This window comes from Bos taurus, chromosome 27 (genome assembly GCF_002263795.3).
Source record: "Bos taurus isolate L1 Dominette 01449 registration number 42190680 breed Hereford chromosome 27, ARS-UCD2.0, whole genome shotgun sequence".
Taxonomy (NCBI): domain Eukaryota; kingdom Metazoa; phylum Chordata; class Mammalia; order Artiodactyla; family Bovidae; genus Bos; species Bos taurus.
In genome coordinates, this window is record NC_037354.1 from 21,421,520 (window position 1) to 21,442,071 (window position 20,552).

Consider the following 20,552-nt stretch of genomic DNA (forward strand, 5'->3'; position numbering starts at 1 on the left):
ATGGTCTGTCTAGTCAAAGCTATGGTTTTTCCAGTAGTCATGTATGGATGTGAGAGTTGGACTGTAAAGAAAGCTGAGCGCCAAAGAATTGATGCTTTTGAACTGTGGAGTTGGAGAAGACTCTTGAGAGTCCCTTGGACTGCAAGGAGATCAAACCAGTCCATCCTAAAGGAAATCAGCCCTGAATATTCATTGGAAGGACTGATGTTGAAGCTGAGACTCCAATACTCTGGCCACCTGATGCGAAGAACCAACTCATTGGAAAAGACCCTGATGCTGGGAAAGATTGAAGGTGGGAAGAGAAGGGGATGACAGAGGATAAGATGGGTGGCTGGCATTACTGACGCTATGGACATGAGTTTAAGGAGGCTCCGAGAGTTGGTGATGGACAGGGAAGCCTGACATGCCACAGTCCTTGGGGTCAGAAAGATTTGGACACAACTGAGTGACTAAATTGACATTATCACATATATAATAATGGAGACATTTTTTTTTCATTTTCAAGTGAGGCTTCAGATAGTTTGTATGAAGTTATCAGTTGGAGGACTTCTAAAGAACAATAAAATGGTATTGCATTCTATATGCTATCTTACACATTTTAGGTATTATTAAAATTTTAAAAAACATGTACCATATAATTTTGAGGAAACGAGAAGAAACCTTAGGTATTAGTTTGCATATCCAATTAAATTGAACCTGACAGGTATGTACCTCAAAAAAAGAACACAGTGGTGTGTTACAATTTCATATAATGGGAAAAGCATTCCTGATGATTTACAGTTTACATTTTAAACCTGAAATTGTTAAAGATTTAATAAGTTTATAGATTGCAAATCAAATTTCAGATAAAATTTAGTGACTGCTTATTTCATAATGTTCCCTTTATGTAAAAAAAAAAAAACTATTTTATCTTTGAATGAGAGAAAACTATAATGTTACCTAACTTTCAGAGCTTTTCAAGGATTCTTGCAAGATTTGATGTAGGACACAGTACTTCTGTTTCTTGGCAGAAATAAAATGTTGCTTTTCACAGTAAGTGTTTCTTCAGGAGAGAATTAAAGCACCTTTGCATTATTAACATAGCAACTCTGCTAGTACATCTGTTATAGAATTCATTTTAGGCATGAGGCTTAGAGTAGTCTAAATTACACAGTCTTTTAAAAGTTACACTCAGAGATAAAAGATCAGAAATTATAGTAGAGGCAAGCAATATTTAAAAACTTGCTTTAAAATGTTTTATGGTATATACTTTTTTGTGAGTCCTTTTGTTCTTTTTTAATTGGAGGATAACTGCTTAACAATGTTGCGTCGGTTTCTGTTGTACAGCAATGTGAATCAGCTGGAAGTATGCACATGCCCCTTCCCTCTTGAGCGTCCACCCCACACCTCTAGGTGGTCACCGAGCAGCAGGCTGAGCTCCTTGTTATGCAGCAGCTGCCCTCTAGCTGTCTGCCTACACTCGGCCGTGTATGTATGTCTGTGCTACTCTCTCCATCTGTCCTACCTTCTTGTCCCCCCGCTGTGTCACAAGTCCGTTCTCTGCATCTGGTATTCTGCCCTGCAAACAGGTTCATCTGTACCATTTTCCTAGGTTTCATGTATATGTGTTAATATAGGAGATTTCGTTTTCTCTTTCTGACTGACTTCACTATGATAGACTCTAGGTTCATGTACCTCTGTACAACTGATTCAGTTTTCTTCATTATGGCTGAGTAATATTTCACTGTATACTTTGTACTTTAATACACAATAAATCCAAGTCAGACAAGTCCAAATTTTTCAAATAGATTAAATTTTAGCAAGGTAAGGAATAAACAATTACAACCCATATAAGTAAATTACCAATGGACTATTAGATATAATTATATAGCTACAAATAATTTCATAAATAATCATTTGTATACTATATGCAGTCAATGGTCTTCTAGTGAGTGAGTAGAACAAAATTAAAGCATTATTTTCTCATAGTAACCTAAGAACAGGCCAAAAAAAAACCTTTGACATGTTATAAATAGCTAGAACACAGACAGCCTTATCAGCCCAAATACAGAATAAAATGTACAGAATCCATCAGGTTTGATCATTTTGTGTGACTGTTCTTTGGCTCATTCTATTCATTCATTCAAGTCTGTATAAATCTTATTAAAAAAAAGAATTACAAAGATAAGTAACATTCCAATTCTGTGTCTAAGGTAATTTCATTTTATGAGTGGACATGATTATGCAAAAATATTTAAGATTGAAAAAAATGAATACGACAAATAACTACCATGGCCATTCAGAATTGGAAAACTCTATATTCATCCAAGATAAAAAGAAAAGACTTCATTCAAAAAAACAACACGGGTTTTACAAGTATAGAAAAGGAGGAATGCCATTCCACAATGATAATATTTACAGTAAAAGAAAATGTGCAATGTCTTCATTGTTAACAAGAATTTAACAAATATATCAGACTGGTTTTTCTACGTGAGTCCTATTCTTTGGGCTATTTTACTATTTAGCTAACATGACACCAGAAGTTTAATAATAATATTTAGGGGGAGGTAAGAAATAAGTTAGAATGCAGGAAGTGGAACACACAGAGAGAGAGACAATGATTTTATTGTTACTTCAAAATATTTAGCATGATGTCTCCAAAACAGTGGTGCATTTCTCCAACACAGACCTATTGTTTCCTTCTCTTACGATTTTTAATCATTCACAAATTTTAGCATATGTGACCAAATCGCACTGTGCCATGTTTTTTAATATAAGAGGGACAAAGTATATTTTGATTCTCTGTTTTGGTAAGTATATGTGACACATTTGATGTAGTGCTTAAGATTTTATGGGGAAGAAACATTAAACATATAGAAACACTAAAACTTCTTTTAATGTAACCTAATACTTAAATTTTACACAAATTTTCTCATGGCTCCTAATCTTTATATAGAAAGGTGATATGAATATGAATACTGAAATAATTTTGGACTACTAAATTTCATGCAAGCTTATAAAAATTAATTCTTTTTAAATCATTGATTGGCATTTTAGAGAATCAAAATATAATGATACTGGAAAATACACAATGAATAAGACATATTCTGATTTACTGAAATTTACATGCTCTTATTTTGAGGTTGGAGAGATACAACCCTAAATGCTTTTTTTCAAATTAGAATATATATGCTTATTATGAATTATGTTTAATATAATTTAATTTAATTCAATTTTATTGATAGTATGAGAATAATTTCCTTATTTTTTAATGACCACAGGGTTCTATTTATTTAGTACATTATTCTTTACAATATACTAAATCTACCAAAACTGGAAAAAATTTAAATAATGCCAACCAGTCAGCAAATAACATCCCTTTCTTTGTGTGTGAGTCAATTCTCCTTGCCTTTGCTTTTTTACTCTTTTCTCTGAAATCACATTTATTCTGGATTCTCAGTGTTACATGAAGTCTGACATCGTAAAACACTCTCATTTTGTAGTTCTATAATCCCTTTGGGTATGTGCTTTAAAGGTTTTAATTACAAAGTACAAACAAACCTTAGGAGGGAAACTACATTTTTCCCAGACACAGTTAATATTTTTGAAAGACTGAAAATAAGCTTGAGTTTCTATTTGCAAAGAAAGATTTATCTATTCAGATTTATTTTTATTTAATATGTATCATGTGTGAAATGTTTTGATAGACAGGGAGGGTACAAATCACGTGGTGGTGGTGGTGGTGGTGGTGGTGGTGGTGGTGGTGGTGGTGTAGTCGCTAAGCCGTGTCTGCCTCTTATGATCCCATGGTCTGTAGCCCGCCAGGCTCCTCTGTCCATGGGATTCTCCAGGCAAGAATACTGGAGTGGGCTGCCATTTCCTTCTCCACAAATCACTCACATGGCCCTTCTTAACTGTCAGGATTGTTAGCACCAACAATTAAAAGAAAGTAAAGGAACAGTTTGGATTGGCTTCAGAAGGTGGTGTAGATCAGTGAATTTAGTATCAAGAATGCATACTTGATGATGAAAGTCAAAGCCAGGTATAGAGACAGCAGAGAGAAGCAACGGATGCTAAAGACAAAGGCAAGGACCTTTACCAATGGCCAACTAGACACAAAAAAATGTTAAAAACCAAAAGAAATAAAAAGGCAAAGCTTGTCAAGAAAAAAGATGCAAGGTCACAGCAACCAGGGAACTGAGGCAACAATTTAAAACAATTCAGTTTCTAATACAATGCAAAGCTTTACTGACGGAGACATGGGGTGAACTAGACTCACGCTGCATCTCTCCACTGGTCTATCAGTCCTGGGATGCAGCTGTACTGCAAAGGCAAATACAGTACCTGCCGCTTAATGGGCCTTCAACAAACAGTTATTGGATGGGAAAATAAAGGAGTACATACATGAAAAGGCAGAATTGCAATTCCAAACTGTACTGGAAGTTTTCTGCATACCTTTATATTATCTTTCTGATATTTTTGTTTAAAATTTGTCATTACATGTTGACATTCTCTTTGCTGGTGGTATAGAGATGGGAATAAAACTACTGAATATCCTAGATCAGATTAACTGTGTTAGTTTAAATAAGCCTATATATTTTTCAATTTAGGACTAAACATATGTTCCTCAAAGAGGTGGCATATGCAGAATTTCTAAGGCATGAGAGTGTGTGTGCAGCACTGGAGAAAGTATGAGACTACTAAGACTACCCGAGACACAGAAAAGGTGCTACGTTATCATCAATGATAGCATGCATTTTTGCAACAAAATGCTTTTGCACATGCATGTAGAACACAGCTCTTGGTTTCATTCATAACTGAAGTCTAATACAGTGAAATATTGGCAGTATATATGGTAAATCCATAGCATTCCTCAGGCAGCAGCTAAAAGCCAAATCCTAAAAATAAGAGACCAGTACATTTGTTTATGGTAGGGGTTATCATCTAGGCACAAGCTTTATTTTGCTGAATGTATGTCATTTGAGATTATTGTTTTTTTGCTGTTGTTGTTTTAGCAGCAATTGTATTAATGTTCCATGTAACCATACAGTTATATAGATTCCCTTTAGCTACACAGTAATGGCTGTTTTTGTGATGACTTTCATGCTGTTAAGTAGACCATTAGTACTTGACTTGGCCACTATATAGCAACATAATAATGACAGATAAAACAAACTGGCAAATCAGCACAGTTCCACACTGCCTGCACTATTAATTTTCTTTCCATTCTTTGTATTCATTTACACTTCAGTTCAATGCAGTGAAACTCTGATAACATTTTTAGATCCTGTAGACATGTTTTATTTTACAATTAATATATGAAAATGGGAACGGTCACCAGCCTTACAAGTACATATTTGCTAAGCTGATAGCTAAATGCAGACCCAACAGCATATGCCTCGGTCTTTTAAGCTTGTCTGATCGAATTATCTCAGTTCAGTCAGAAAACGGGACTATTAAAGCTAAATCAGAAGTTCAGAGCTGACACAGGCCCATTATATGTTGATTCTGTTGATGGCCATGAACTCTGCACCACTCTGCCCAATGTTTCCCAAGGAGTATATATATGCTGATCCCAGGGCAAATGAGCAGTGTGGGTAGATGGCCGAGAAGACTGCAAGCTGTCCCTTTCCGGACAATACAATGCAAAACACAGGCCCCCTTAACAGCATCAGTAACCAATCTTCTATAAGGGAACAAATAATAGGCTAAAACCATTTCTGATAGATATTTGTAAGTGTGAATATATTTTTATACTTTTCCCTAGAGGACTGTCTACAAGACAAACACTACATTGATTTTAAAAGTTATCTATAATTGGTGAGACATTGTTATTATTTGTCATTCTTTTTTTTTCAAAGAATGGTATATTAAAAACACCAGTTGAAAACTAGCCCTCTTCATGATTTTCTCCTCTGCTTTGGAATCTACTAACAAAGAATAAACTTAGCACATTATTGGAAGCAGTGGTACAAGCCATCTACAAGGGCACCACCTGGCAACCCAGCCTGACTCCCCCCAGCAGCACCTGCATTTCTGTGTCTGGGGGGCTTTAATACCTGAGGTCCATCAGTGCGGGCAAGTAATGCCTTCTCCAGGAAACAGCACTCAACAAGTGACTGATAAAAGCAGGTGTAGAGCTTAGGTCCCCTCACCACTTGGACAGGAAAATCACTGGGTGTGTTCTGCACTGGCTCCCAGAGACCCCCAAGCAGTATTAGGCTTCAGGACCCACAACGCTCACTGCTGGGATAAAGCATCTTTTTTTGACCGCCGTTCCCTCCTGAACTCAATTTCCCACCCCCTGCCCGCGTTTCCTTCACCTCCCTATGAACTACTTTCAACTCAGTTGTTGTCTTAGGGTCTGTTTGGGGAGGAATCCAAACTAAGACTGGAGTGTTTTCAACTTTGAGAAGTACTTATACATCTACTGTCATATTTTATCTCACAAATACAAGGTAAGAAGAGCACTATTAGACTCATTTTATATAAGAAAAGAGTCACCAAGTAACTTCCCCCCCAAGGACACAGCTGGTAAGAGGCAGAACTTGGGAAGAAACCAACCCTGTTTCCTTTCCTTCTGTTTCTCTTCGCTGGACACTTCAGGACAAAGACATAAAAATGACTCTGTGGGCCTGAGAGTCATTTTTATGTAAGCACCTCTTTTTAAGCATATACAAAATGTCCAAGGTTAAACCATGTTTATTTACTAAGACAGATTAAAGGAAACAACTGTAGCCTAAACACTGACATATAAGTCATACTTAGTGACGGAATTCAACATACACAGCCATCCCAAACATTGGGTCAGTGTGATCCTATGCACTCAAGGGTTACTTCGATTTCTAAAAAAATAATTTTTTAAAGAAAGTCATATTTTAGGTATAAATGCTATATGGGATGGTTTTCTGGGATGCAAAATAAGGACAAAATTATATTTAGGGTTCTCACAGCTCTGAAACAGGGCTTCTCAACGCTGACCTTCGGGCCAGGTGCTTCCTCCCTGTGAGCCATTGGCGCTGCATTGCGGGAGGCTGCACGCCATGCTCGGCCTTGAACACTAGGTGCCAGTAGAGAGCACGTGCCCCCACCTTGCGACAACCAAAGAATCCAGAAACTACCAAGGGTCCCGAGGCAGGGGGTGGGGGTGGGAATTCATCCCCTGTGGTATGATGCATAGTTCCACAGCCCAAACATCCCCGACTATTTCACCAGACAGCTATAAGGGCAGTAGAGTTTAATGTGGCGTCGGAACAGAAACCATTTAAACCTACCTTGAAATTTTACAAATGAGGAAAAGTTGAAGTCCTGGTAACATTCATCTAACGTTATAGGGTTCCAAAGTTATTAAAAACAAACAAAAATACTTTATAACTTTGTGGAAGTGAAAGAAGTAACAATAGGCATGAAGCGAATCCTTCTGAAACATTACTTAATGCGGTTTTACAGAAAGAACCATTGTTTTTCATGTTTGGGACCAACAATGGAATCTGTTACATTTAGCTTGTCTTTCCCAGGCTTCCATAGTGACTCAGGTGGTAAAGAATCTGCCTGCAATGCTGCAGACCTCTGTTTGGGCTGGAGACCTGGGTTGGGAAGATCTCCTGGAGAAGGAAATGGCAACCTACTCCAGTATTCTTGCCTGGAGAATCCATGGAGAGAGGAGCCTGGTGGGCTACAGTCCACGGGGTCGCAAAGAGTCAGACACGACTGAGCAACTATCACCCATCCCACTAATAGCTCTATACAATCCTGATAGCATGAGGAAGAACAACAGACCTCTGGTAAGATGAGACATAGGACATGTGAAGTAAAATAGATGTAAGCATACTGATGGAAACTTAAAAGACAACTCTGAGGAAGTTCAGAAGCACAAAGAAACTATATGCCAATGTCCATTTCAATAAATTCAGATGTTAATATTATATGAATAATAATAGTTAACAATCTCCTGTGCTTTGGGATGATTTGGGCTTAGTTAGCTTTACTTTGTAATTCTGCTTCTAGCTTTGCATTTTGATGAATCTCTATCAGTATTTAACAAGAAAGAAGGCAGATATGTATCAGGCCTTCATATTAACCCTGAAACTCTCTCTTTACTTCTGTTTCACTGTCATCTTTATGGTATCATCTCAGGAACGCTGTTGTTCAGTTGCTCAGTCGTGTCTGACTCTTTGAGACCCCACGAACTGCAGCACGCCAGGTTTCCCTGTCTTCACAATCTCCCAGAGTTTGCTCAAACTCATGTCCATTGAATTGGTGATACTATCCAACTATCTCATCCACTGTTCTCTCCTTCTCCTCCTGCCTTCAATCTTTCCCAGCATCACAGTCTTTTCCAAAGAGCTGGGTCTTCACATCAGGTGGCCAAAGTATTGGAGTTTCAGCTTCAGCATCAGTCCTTCCAGTGAATATTCAGGGTTGATTTCCTTTAGGAATGACTGGTTTGATCTCCTTGGTGTCCAAGGGACTCTCAAAAGTCTTCTTTAGCACCACAGTTCAAAGCATCAATTCTTTGGCGCTCAGCCTTTTTTATTGTCCAGCTCTCACATCCATACATGACTACTGGAAAAACCATACCCTTAACTATACCAAACTTTGTGGGCGAAGTAATGTCTCTATTTTTTAATATACTGCCTAGCTTTGTCATAGTTTTTCTGCCAAGGAGCAGGAATCTTTTAATTTTATGGCTGCAGTCACCGACAGAGATTTTGGAGCTGAAGAAAATAAACTCTGTCCCTGTTTCCACTATTTCCCTATCTATGTGTGATGAAGTGATGGGACCAGATGCCATTATCTTTGTTTTTGAATGCTGAGTTTTAAAGCCTCATTTTTCATTCTCCTCTTTAACCTTCATCAAGAGGCTATTTAATTTCTCTCCACTTGCTGCCATAGATCAGATCAGATCAGTCACTCAGTCGTGTCCGACTCTTTGTGACCCCATGAATCACAGCACGCCAGGCCTCCCTGTCCATCACCAACTCCCAGAGTTCACTCAGACTCATGTCCATTGAGTCAGTGATGCCATCCAGCCATCTCATCCTCTGTCGTCCCCTTCTCCTCTTGACCCCAATCCCTCCCAGCATCAGAGTCTTTTCCAATGAGTCAATTCTTCGCATGAGGTGGCCAAAGTACTGGAGTTTCAGCTTTAGCATCATTCCTTCCAAAGAAATCCCAGGGCTGATCTCCTTCAGAATGGACTGGTTGGATCTCCTTGCAGTCCAAGGGACTCTCAAGAGTCTTCTCCAACTCCACAGTTCAAAAGCATCAATTCTTTGGCACTCAGCCTTCTTCACAGTTCAACTCTCACATCCATACATGACCACTGGGAAAACCATAGCCCTGACTAGACGAACCTTTGTTGGCAAAGTAATGTCTCTGCTTTTGAATATGCTATCTAGGTTGGTCATAACTTTCCTTCCAAGGAGTAAGCGTCTTTTAATTTCATGGCTGCAGTCACCATCTGTAGTGATTTTGGAGCCCAGAAAAATAAAGTCTGACACTATTTCCCATGAAGTGGTGGGACCGGATGCCATGATCTTCGTTTTCTGAATGTTGAGCTTTAAGCCAACTTTTTCACTCTCCACTTTCACTTTCATCAAGAGGCTTTTGAGTTCCTCTTCACTTTCTGCCATAAGGGTGGTGTCATCTGCATATCTGAGGTTATTGATATTTCTCTGGGCAATCTTGATTCCAGCTTGTGCTTCTTCCTGTCCAGCGTTTCTCATGATGTACTCTGCATGGAAGTTAAATAAACAGGGTGACAATATACATCCTTGACGTACTCCTTTTCCTATTTGGAACCAGTCTGTTGTTCCATGTTCAGTTCTAACTGTTGCTTCCTGACCTGCATACAGGTTTCTCAAGAGACAGATCAGGTGGTCTGGTATTCCCATCTCTTTCAGAATTGTCCACAGTTTATTGTGATGCACACAGTCAAAGGCTTTGGCATAGTCAATAAAGCAGAAATAGATGCTTTTCTGGAACTCTCTTGCTTTTTCCATGATCCAGTGGATGTTGGCAATTTGATCTCTGGTTCCTCTGCCTTCTAAAACCAGCTTGAACATCAGGAAGTTCACGGTTCACATATTGCTGAAGCCTGGCTTGGAGAATTTGAGCATTACTTTACTAGCGTGTGAGATGAGTGCAATTGTGCGGCAGTTTGAGCATTCTTTGGGATTGCCTTTCTTTGGGATTGGAATGAAAACTGACCTCTTCCAGTCCTGTGGCCACTGCTGACTTTTCCAAATTTGCTGGCATATTGACTGCAGCACTTTCACAGCATCATCTTTCAGGATTTGGAACAGCTCAACTGGAATTCTATCACCTCCACTAGCTTTGTTCGTAGTGATGCTTTCTAAGGCCCACTTGTCTTCACATTCCAGGATGTATGGCTCTAGGTCAGTGATCACACCATCGTGATTATCTGGGTCGTGAAGATCTTTTTTGTACAGTTCTTCTGTATATTCTTACCACCTCTTCTTAATATCTTCTGCTTCTGTTAGGTCCATACCATTTCTGTCCTTTATCGAGCCCATCTTTGCATGAAATGTTCCTTTGGTATCTCTGATAAGGGTGGTGTCATCTACATATCTGAGGTTACTGATATTTCTCCTGGCAATCTTGATTCCAGCTTGTGCTTCATCCAGCAGGGCATTTCGCATGATGTACTCTGTATATAAGTTAAATAAGCAGGGTGACAATATACAACCTTGACGTACTCCTTTAACAGTTTTGATCCAGTCCATTGTTTCATGTCTGGATCTAACTATTGCTTCTTGACCTGCATACAGGTTTCACAAGAGACAGGTAAGGTGGTCTCAGGAATGTACATAGACCCATTCTCTGTGTTAAACTGTGTGTATGTGTGTAGGTTTTGTATGGTATTTATATGGTATTTTATTGATGAAAGAACAGGCCATTCAGTTCTCAGTGGCCTTTCAATTTTTCTGCTTATAGTATGAATGACAAGCCTGGCATTGAATGTTTTGCATCTCCTATTTCTCATAACTTTACAGTTTGTTTCAACAGCATTCTCTTTAATCTATTACCTATAAGAAGACAGTTTGCTTAAATATGTGCTTTCTCTCTCTTTGACATGAAAACTACAAAGAGGTAGCATTTATTGATACCTATTTTTTAAATAATACTCTAGATTTTCATAATGAGAACTTATTAATAATTTTAAGATCAGAAACTTCAAAAGCAAAAGCTGAAAGAAAAAGTCAAAATTCATATTTCAAAGAATAATGAGAGGAATCAGATAATAGAGAAAAACAGTATCTTTAAACCTCTAGGGTATTATTAGGCATTAAGTCACTCGTTCATTCATGTCCAACTCTTTGCGACCCTGTGGCCTGTAGCCCACCAGACTCCTCTGTCCATGGGATTCTCCAGGCAAGAATACTGGAGTGGGTTGCCACTTCCTTCTCCAGGGGATCTTCTGGACCCAGGGATCTTCCCGACCCATGTCTCCCCCATTGTAGGCAGACCCTTTAACCTCTGAGCCACCAGGTCATTTTATTTAAAAGCATTATGTTTGTCAAGGTTATGGAGCTTTCATGACATTTCACCCTTATTTAATTAGTCAATCTCATACAATTATGTAAAGTTTAAAAATAAAATAAAATTAAAAAAAAAAAAAAGAAAATAGTAGGTACCAATTTGAATTCATAGACTGTTCAGGGCCCTAAGACTTCCTGGAATTTCTGTCAAAAATTTAAAATAGATTTTAGCATCAAGGACCAAATACTAACCCATTACTATTAATAATATTTATGTCTAAACTTTATAAATATGTATTTTAAAATATTTACAGTTTTAAATATAAAAATATTTAAAATATTTAAAAAATATTTAAAATATTATCAACTTAAGTCTCTGAATGACTCTCAATCACATTATGAGATCCACCATTTTAATTCTGGCTTCTACTACTTAGACTATTATTTTTCCTCATTTGTAAAATATCTGCTCTCTGATCTCATAGCATTATGCCTAAAAGGTATCAAACTAGACATAAAAAGCCAAAACCCATTAAAAACTCCCACCGGAAAAACAGCATATTTTAAAAGTCCAGCATGAAAGAACTCACCATCATTCAGAATTCTATTTAGAAACCAACTTCAGAAAAAGGGGGAAAAAAATCCCCTATTTCTAGAAACCATAGAGACATTCTGAATATAATTTTAAAGTATTAACAAAGTTAATTCACTTTAACATTGAAATAATTCTTTATAAACAATTTAATACAGTTTCTCAAACCATCTAAGACAAATAGTTGAAGCAAAACATTTTAAAAACTAATTCAGGAAAAATGAACAAAAATTAGAATTCAATTAGTTGTTATTTATGTGTAGTACCTGCCTAAAAATAAATCTTTAAAATATAAATGGTTATTCAATTATGTTACAAGTATGAAAAACAATAAAAATACTGTTTCATATACCTTACTCCACTAAATGTGCACTGGTCATCAAGAATTAATGTCAAATTACAAAATTCCTATATAAATATTCATAAGATACTCATTCTGTCATTTTATTCCATACCACTGAAAGAAATAAATAGCCTAATTATAGTTATTCTCAAAAATGCAAATACTACATGGTAATTTCTTTTCAGAAATATAGGTTAAAATATGAAGAAATTACCAAAGAAGGAGAGTGCTAATTTTCAAGTTGTATCTTGAAATTTAAGCACATCTATCATAATAAACTGTGGAAAATTCTGAAAGAGATGGAATACCAGACCACCTGACCTGCCTCTTGAGAAACCTATATGCATGTCAGGAAGCAACAGTTAGAACTGGACATGGAACAACAGACTGGTTCCAAATAGGAAAAGGAGTACGTCAAGGCTGTATATTGTCACCCTGCTTATTTAACTTATATGCAGAGTACATCATGAGAAACGCTGGACAGGAAGAAGCACAAGCTGGAATCAAGATTGCCCAGAGAAATATCAATAACCTCAGATATGCAGATGACATCACCCTTAGGGCAGAAAGTGAAGAGGAACTCAAAAGTCTCTTGATGAAAGTGAAAGAAGAGAGTGAAAAAGTTGGCTTAAAGCTCAACATTCAGGAAACGAAGATCATGGCATCCAGTCCCACCACTTTGTGGGAAATAGATGGGGAAACATTGGAAACAGTGTCAAGACTTTATTTTTGGGGGGGCTCCAAAATCACTGCGGATGGTGATTGCAGCCATGAAATTAAAAGATGCTTACTCCTTGGAAGGAAAGTTATGACCAACCTAGATAGCATATTGAAAAGCAGAGACATTACTTTGCCAACAAAGGTCTGTCTAGTCAAGGCTATGGTTTTCCCAGTGGTCATGTATGGATGTGAGAGTTGGACTCTGAAGAAAGCTGAGCGCAGAAGAATTGATGCATTTGAACTGTGGTGTTGAAGAAGACTCTTGAGAGTCCCTTGGACTGCAAGGAGATCCAACCAGTCCATTCTGAAGGAGATCAGCCCTGGGATTTCTTTGGAAGGAATGATGCTAAAGCTGAAACTCCAGTACTTTGGCCACCTCATGTGAAGAGCTGACTCATTGGAAAAGACTCTGATGCTGGGAGGGATTGGGGGCAGGAGGAGAAGGGGACGACAGAGGATGAGATGGCTGGATGGCATCACCGACTCGATGGACGTGAGTCTGAGTGAACTCCGGGAGTTGGTGATGGACAGGGAGGCCTGGAGTGCTGTGATTCATAGGGTCGCAAAGAGTGGGACACGACTGAGGGACTGAACTGAAGTGTTATTAAAAAAAAAAAACCTATTCACTATTATTATTCTAATGGACAAGCATTGTTTAAAGTATAATTCTTTGCCAGTAACCACTTGATGTTATAAAGCAAAGTTAATCTTCTATTTTGTTCAGTAACAGGAAAACACATTATTATGCAGATCAATTCATTAAAATAAAACTTAAACCACAGTTTTCTGTTTCAGTATACGTTGACATTAAGCATACAAGAATACAGGAAGGGATGTTTTTCTAAAATATGTTAAAATTTAAAACAAGTAGAAAGCTATATACCAAGGGACAACTTTAACCTGCCCCTTTAACCTGCCTTTGTCTGCACTGATTAGTAATTAACAGCTCACATCAGTCTAAAACTGGATCCACATCTCTGGCCAAGAGCACATTTAAGCACTGATTTTGTACCAAGAAGCCTCCTATATTTCCAAGACTTTCATGATTTTTTTCCCTTCAATCCTAATACTTTATTCAAATAGAAGAAAAAATATATTTTTTAAAACAGAAGAGGGTGGAGAGTTTGGGATGAAATTCATCTTTTTGAATATCTTGGTTATAAGTATAAGTCTCATCATTTCTGTAACTTCTGATACGGTGCTGAAAAGATAAGGTCCTGAAAAGCTAAAATATACACATTAAAAGTTATATGCACTTTCAATGTATGTATTTTTCATTAACATACGAAGGTAAAGTGTTCCTCTGGGCCATCACAGGACCTCTACCTACTGGCCATGCCATTGTCTACCTACAAAACAGTAACACAACAATGTGGAACAGGATAAAAAATTGTCTAAATCAACAGAGAAGATTTCTTTCCAATCTAATCTGAACCTTAAATAAATGTTCCTACCATGTTAAGGTTACTAACTGGTTTATGCTAAATTAACAGGGACATGTTGATCCTATTACTCTTCTGACTAGTGAGAAAAAATAAACTGAAAGAATTAAGATAATCCAGTTTAAGAAAACATCTCCTAGTGTCTTTATAATCTTTTAAGAAAACATTTATTGAGGACCAGGTGTATGTAAGTGTAAAGATGAAAAACAACTTAAAAGAAACTCAATGGTAAGAATTTGACTAATGTAAGTAAGATACATAAATGGGATAACTACATGTTTATAAGTAGGTAAAGGAAAAAAGAATTTCTAATGTAATTAAATAAAGCATTTCAGAGGGATGGGCAAATTAGGTGGTGTTTGACGATGAGCATGTTTTGATAGAAATTCCGGTGGGAATGGAAGAACCAAAAGCAGCACATATATAGGGGACAAGGGACAGTACAAATACACTAACATGGAGTTTCTTTCTTTGCAAAGCAGCAGAGTCTCAGGATGCAAATGAAGATTACAATGGGAGTATTAATGGAGAGCTACTGAGGATTTCCCACTTGACTGGAGTTAACTTAGGTCCGCATATATTGGTATTTTAACTATAATCAATGTGCTTCAGCAATGTGCATCTAATGCCTAAAGTACTCATTTGTGAAGTCTAGTGCCCAGCATATGTTTAGTTAGCAACAGATGGCATCCATGCTGATGTCACTGTTAGTGCTGAGGGAAAGCTCTCCAGCACTTGGAGCTTTTGGAGCTTACTCCAATAAACTACATGTAAAGGCATTAGACTTTCATGATTTATCAAAGTAAAGGCTGAAATGCTAAGAAGATGACAGTGAGAATGAAGGATGACAGCATATGACACTCTAATATGCCACTTTGGCCTAAGAATTTATTTTAAGCTGAAGGCACTGAGATAAAGCAGAGATGAGATAAAGCAGATACAAGAAAAGTTCTCTGTCTTCTCCCAGCTCCCTAAAAACAGGACCTAAATTTACAAAGGTGTCCCTTCTTCTTTCTCTACCAGGAAGGACAAAGGCTAACCCCTGGAGACAACTTTAGCTCCTTATCAACTGCAAAGTACCTACTAAATTCTATCTGCATAGTAAACTTAATCTTTCTTTTTCCTGGTCACCTCCACATAACTGACTCTACCTCATTACTTTTCTTTCTGTCTTTAACCAAAGCTTGTACTTAAGCCTGAGGTCTAAGCCACTTCTGAGTGGTGGTCTTTTTTTTTTTATCCTGAGTATCTTCCATGTATACATGAGGTATACATGTTAACAGATTTGGTTTTCTCTTGTTATTCTCTTTTATTACAGGGACCTCAGCCAAAGAGGGAGTCAGAACAGTAGAGGGAAAATTGTATTTTCTTTCCCTACACAAGCTAAAACATTTCATGAGGAGGTTATTTTTCAGATATATTAGCCAATAATAAACAATAACAAAAAGCAGTGCTTATTTATTTTTACCTAAGGAATATTATTTTAGAAGAATATTAAGAGACAGGAATAAAAATATAAGATTTCCTAAATTTATACATTTAAGTATCACTGACACCATAGTGATCAAATCTTTGTGTCAGGCCCTTCTCTATGAAATAGGAATATATCAGGGACTAAAACAGATATAAAAAAATCATTTTGTGAAGTGCTTATATCCTACTGGGGTCCTGGCAAAAGACAAACAAATGTAACACAAAATAAATAAATCATATACCATGTTTTAAGTGATAAAGGAGAAAAAATTTAAAGAGGAAAGGGTGACAGTGAGTATGGATAATTTAGGGGAGGGCAGAGAAAACAACCACATTCTCAAAAAGGACAGTCAGGAAGACTTGAAGAAAAGGGGACAATTTATTGCTTGATAATTACTTCCATTATTTTTTCTGTAAAATCTAATTCTGAAGAGTTGAGATACTCAAATTACTTCTCTAAGTAGTGACAGATTTCGAAAATACATAGTACATCTAACAAAAAGCATATCTGGTTTAGAGTCTAACTTTGACTCTATATCCTAGATACCTATAGAATATATCTGAAAATGGTGACGACAATATGAGACCAAACTGGTTCTTATAATATGTAGTATCAGTGACTGCAACTCTGCTTATTTGCAACCAGCCCTTAAAACCTAATTGAGTCACCAGGGAGAATACAATAAATAAAATGAATTATATCCCTAAATTACAGTTCCACAAAGAAGTTCAAAGAAAGTCACAATCAATTTAGGAAGAAGAAACGAATAACTTGTTAGCTTTCTTTAATATTAAAGATATGTGAAGTACTGTAAGCAATGAAGAATAAACCTCACAAGCTTACATTATACCTTTATAGAGAAATCATAACATTATTTGCCACAGAATAACAGTATTGCATTCAGAACCGAATTTCAGAAATTAAGACTTTATTACCATTTTATGTGTGATTGTGTGGTGCTATCATTAGATTTTTAAAGATAATCTTATTTTTTATAAATACCTATTGAAATATTTATGTGTAAATGAAATTATATTGGTAAGTTATTTCGAAAGAATCCTACAGCAGGTAAAGAGTACTGGGCAGGAGAATAGATGGAACACGACGGGTTATGAAGCGGCAATTAACCTTGGTGATGAGTACATAAGGGGTATCATTATATTCTTCCCTCAAAAATCTGTATAAAAAGCTAGAGAAAAGAGGCACATTTTAAAACAGCTAATAATCTTCAGTAACCTCTAATACTAAGCCTCAGAGATGGTATTTTGTAAAGCTGATCTATGGTAACATGTGCCACTGGCCATTTTTGGTGGAAAGGGAAGGCAATAGGACAGTAGCGGTTACTAAAGTCAGCTCTGCTACTGACAGAGCTGCACGCCAATTTCACTTTGAATTTTGTGGCAGACTGTTCCTGGCATTCTAATACAATGTTTTCCTGAGTTTTTAATGATCTTCTGAACTAAATTAAATTTACCATTTAATCTCTTCTGAACTAAATTAAATTTACCAATGCTGGGATGCTCGTTAAAACTGTTTCTATTTCCTCTTTGGACATTACATAGTATTGCCATAGCAGTCTACAAAGTTGAAAAAATCCTTTATGTGTGTATATTTGGTATGGGAGGTACACTGAATTTTTTTAATCTATGCTGAAGCAGTCCTCACCATAAAATAATATGCACATATATATATATATATATATATATATATACATACACGTGCATGTGTGTATGTACATAGTGGAGGAATGAGAAAATGGAACATATATTTAGATTTACAAATAAACTCTTTCTTACTAAATATTAAATTTCTGACTGCCGTGTAAACAGGATTCAAGTTCATAATATTGATGCTTAGAACATGCACTTACCACTTGTCCATTGTGTGGGTTTTTATGAGCATATGGTGGTCCACGGATGTGATTCCACATCTGGCCAGAAGTCATAGCAAAGACTATACACTGAAAAGACAGGGTACAGTGTTATACCATGCAAACTAAGAAATGGGGGAACACTGCAATCTTTAAAAAATGGTCATGAAACTACTTTCAAATACCATGTATATCAGCTCATCTGTTAAAAGCATTTTCATTTACTAATTATGGGACCTTTGGTAAGTAACTTATTCTTCTGCTGGCAGATTTGGTATCTATAAAATGGTGATACCAACTATGCTTAAGACATATATTAATAACCAAATTGGGTAACATATATAAAGCATCTGGCATGGTGACTGATAATCTCATATGTCCTAACCAGAGGTAAAGCATAGTTAAAAGCATAGATCAAACATGATGCTTTTAGATAGAGCCAGGAATAATTCATAGAAACCACATAACTGCTAGATCCAGCAAGAAAGGCTGTATTTGGAAAACTAATCTTAAAAATCTGAGGCATTACGGAGAGGGTAGAGGAGAGAGTATAAACTGGACGTCAGTCAATCTCTATAACTCAAATGTAAGCATGTTTTGTTTAAATCATCTATGCTTAAATTTATAAACTTGGGCATCTTTAGACTAAAGTGTGTCTTCAGGTTAAAACGCTTCTGAATGTCTCAGAACTTGCCCAGCTCACTGTTTTTGAGCTGCCTGCCTCTGGCAAGTAGCTGAGATGTATCAACAAAGATTCAAGGTCAGACTAAGCAATGTGACTAGGGATCTAAACATGTTAGATCTGCACAATTTCTAAAGCAGGTAAGAGGATACAAAAGGGAAACAGCAGGATGGGGGAAATTATGGAGAGTTTTTAAACCCAGAAAATAAATCCAGATTCTGTTTCATAACTTCCTGGCAACCACTGCATTTCAGAAGAAAATGAAAATGATATAGCAAAATTATAAAGATTAATATGAATCCTTTCCCTATTTTCTTGATAATACTTCTGAATTTAACACAAACTTCTTAAAAGCCAGATTTGACCTCCAGACTTTGCCTAGATTGAGATATTTCTGAAAGCCAAGATTTTACAGAATACTTGCACTTTAAACTTTGAAGGTGCACTAGAATACTAGGCCCAGAGTGACATAGAGAATGATGTACCATCTAAAACATCATAAAAAGTGGGAAATTGTTATGAGAAAAATAAATTATATCTCTTGTTTACAGAAGATCATATCAGTGATTTAAAGAATATATGAAAGTCGAATATCCTGTAGATTATAATATAGTAGTGTGAAAGGCAGAGTATATTTTAAAATCCAGGGAAAGATGTACCTAGTGAATAAACATATTTAAAGTATAAGCAAATGACATTTTTGTTTTTAGTAGACACTCTAAAATTCGAGTTCTGAATTTTTTGAGGATCAAACCCTTGTAGTCACTAAATCAGCACTAAAATTATATATATTTCTGGTTTTACTTTTACCCATCTATATTCCTTCTCTTTTACTGCTTCAATTGATATTCCTAACTGTGGTGGAAAAATGCATGATCAAGTCTGTATTTTAGAAGGAGGGTACTAGCCACACTGTGGAGAACAGACTGGGGAAAGTGTAACTTGAGGCACAGACATCAGTTTGGAGGCTGATACACACAACTGTTTGTGAGACTAGAGTGGCCAATTCCATGCCTTGTTCAGTCACTAAGTCCTGTCCGACTTTTTGCGACCCCATGAACTGTAACACAGCATGCTTCCCTGTCTTATACTATCTCCCAGAGTTAACTCAAATTCAAGTCCATTGTCATGTCATCCTCTGTCATTCCCTTCTCCTCTTGCCTTCAATCTTTCCCAGCATCAGGGTCTTTTCCAATGAGTCAGTTCTTCCCATAAGGTGGCCAAAGTATTGGAGCTTCAGCATCAGTCCTTCCAATCAATACTCAGGGTTGATTTCCTAGGATTGACTGGTTTAATCTCCTTGCTGGCCAAGGGACTCTCAAGAGTTTTTCCAGCATCACAGTTCAGAAGCATCAATTCTTTGGCAATCAGCTTTCCTTATGGTCCAACTCTCATATCCATACTGACTACTGGGAAAACCATAGCTTTGATTATATGGACCTTTGTTGATGAAGTGGTGTATCTGCTTTTTAGTACACTGTCTAGGTCTGACTCATTGGAAAAGACCCTGATGCTGGGAAAGATTAAGGGCAGGAGGAGAAGGGGACAACAGAGGATGAGATGGCTGGATGGCATCACCGACTCAATGGACATGGGTTTGGGTGGACTCCGGGAGTTGATGATGGACAGGGAGGCCTGGCGTGCTCAGTTCATGGGGTCGCAAAGAGTCAGACACAACTGAGCAACTGAACTGAATTGAACTGAACTAGGTTTGTTGGGACTTTTCTTCCAAGAAGCAAGTGTCTTTTAATTTCATGGCTGCACTCACCATTCACAGTGATTTTAGAGCATAGAAAATAAAGTCTGTCACTGTCCTTTTCATCCAAAGTCTGTCCACTTTTCATTCATCTATTTGTCATGAAGTTATGGGACCAGACACCATGATCTTTGTTTTATGAATGTTGAATTTTAAGGAAGCTTTTTCACTCTCCTCTTTCACCTGCATC

The 20,552-nt window shown here is 37.1% G+C and overlaps 1 protein-coding gene across 10 annotated transcripts in view; it reads right to left on the bottom strand.

The window, feature by feature from the left end:
* TUSC3 (tumor suppressor candidate 3) overlaps nucleotides 1–20,552 on the bottom strand; it is a 217,881-nt gene that overhangs the window by 68,936 nt on the left and 128,393 nt on the right. For 9 of the 10 annotated variants that reach the window (XR_009493074.1, XR_009493075.1, XM_010820294.3 and 6 more), the window contains 1 exon segment: nucleotides 17,925–18,014. The exons of the other annotated variant lie outside the window; for it this stretch is intronic. Coding sequence is in view for 7 of the 9 variants with exons in the window: in XM_010820294.3 (XP_010818596.1) it covers nucleotides 17,925–18,014 (90 nt within the window). In the remaining 2 variants the exon portion in view is untranslated. 10 annotated transcript variants of the gene reach the window in all.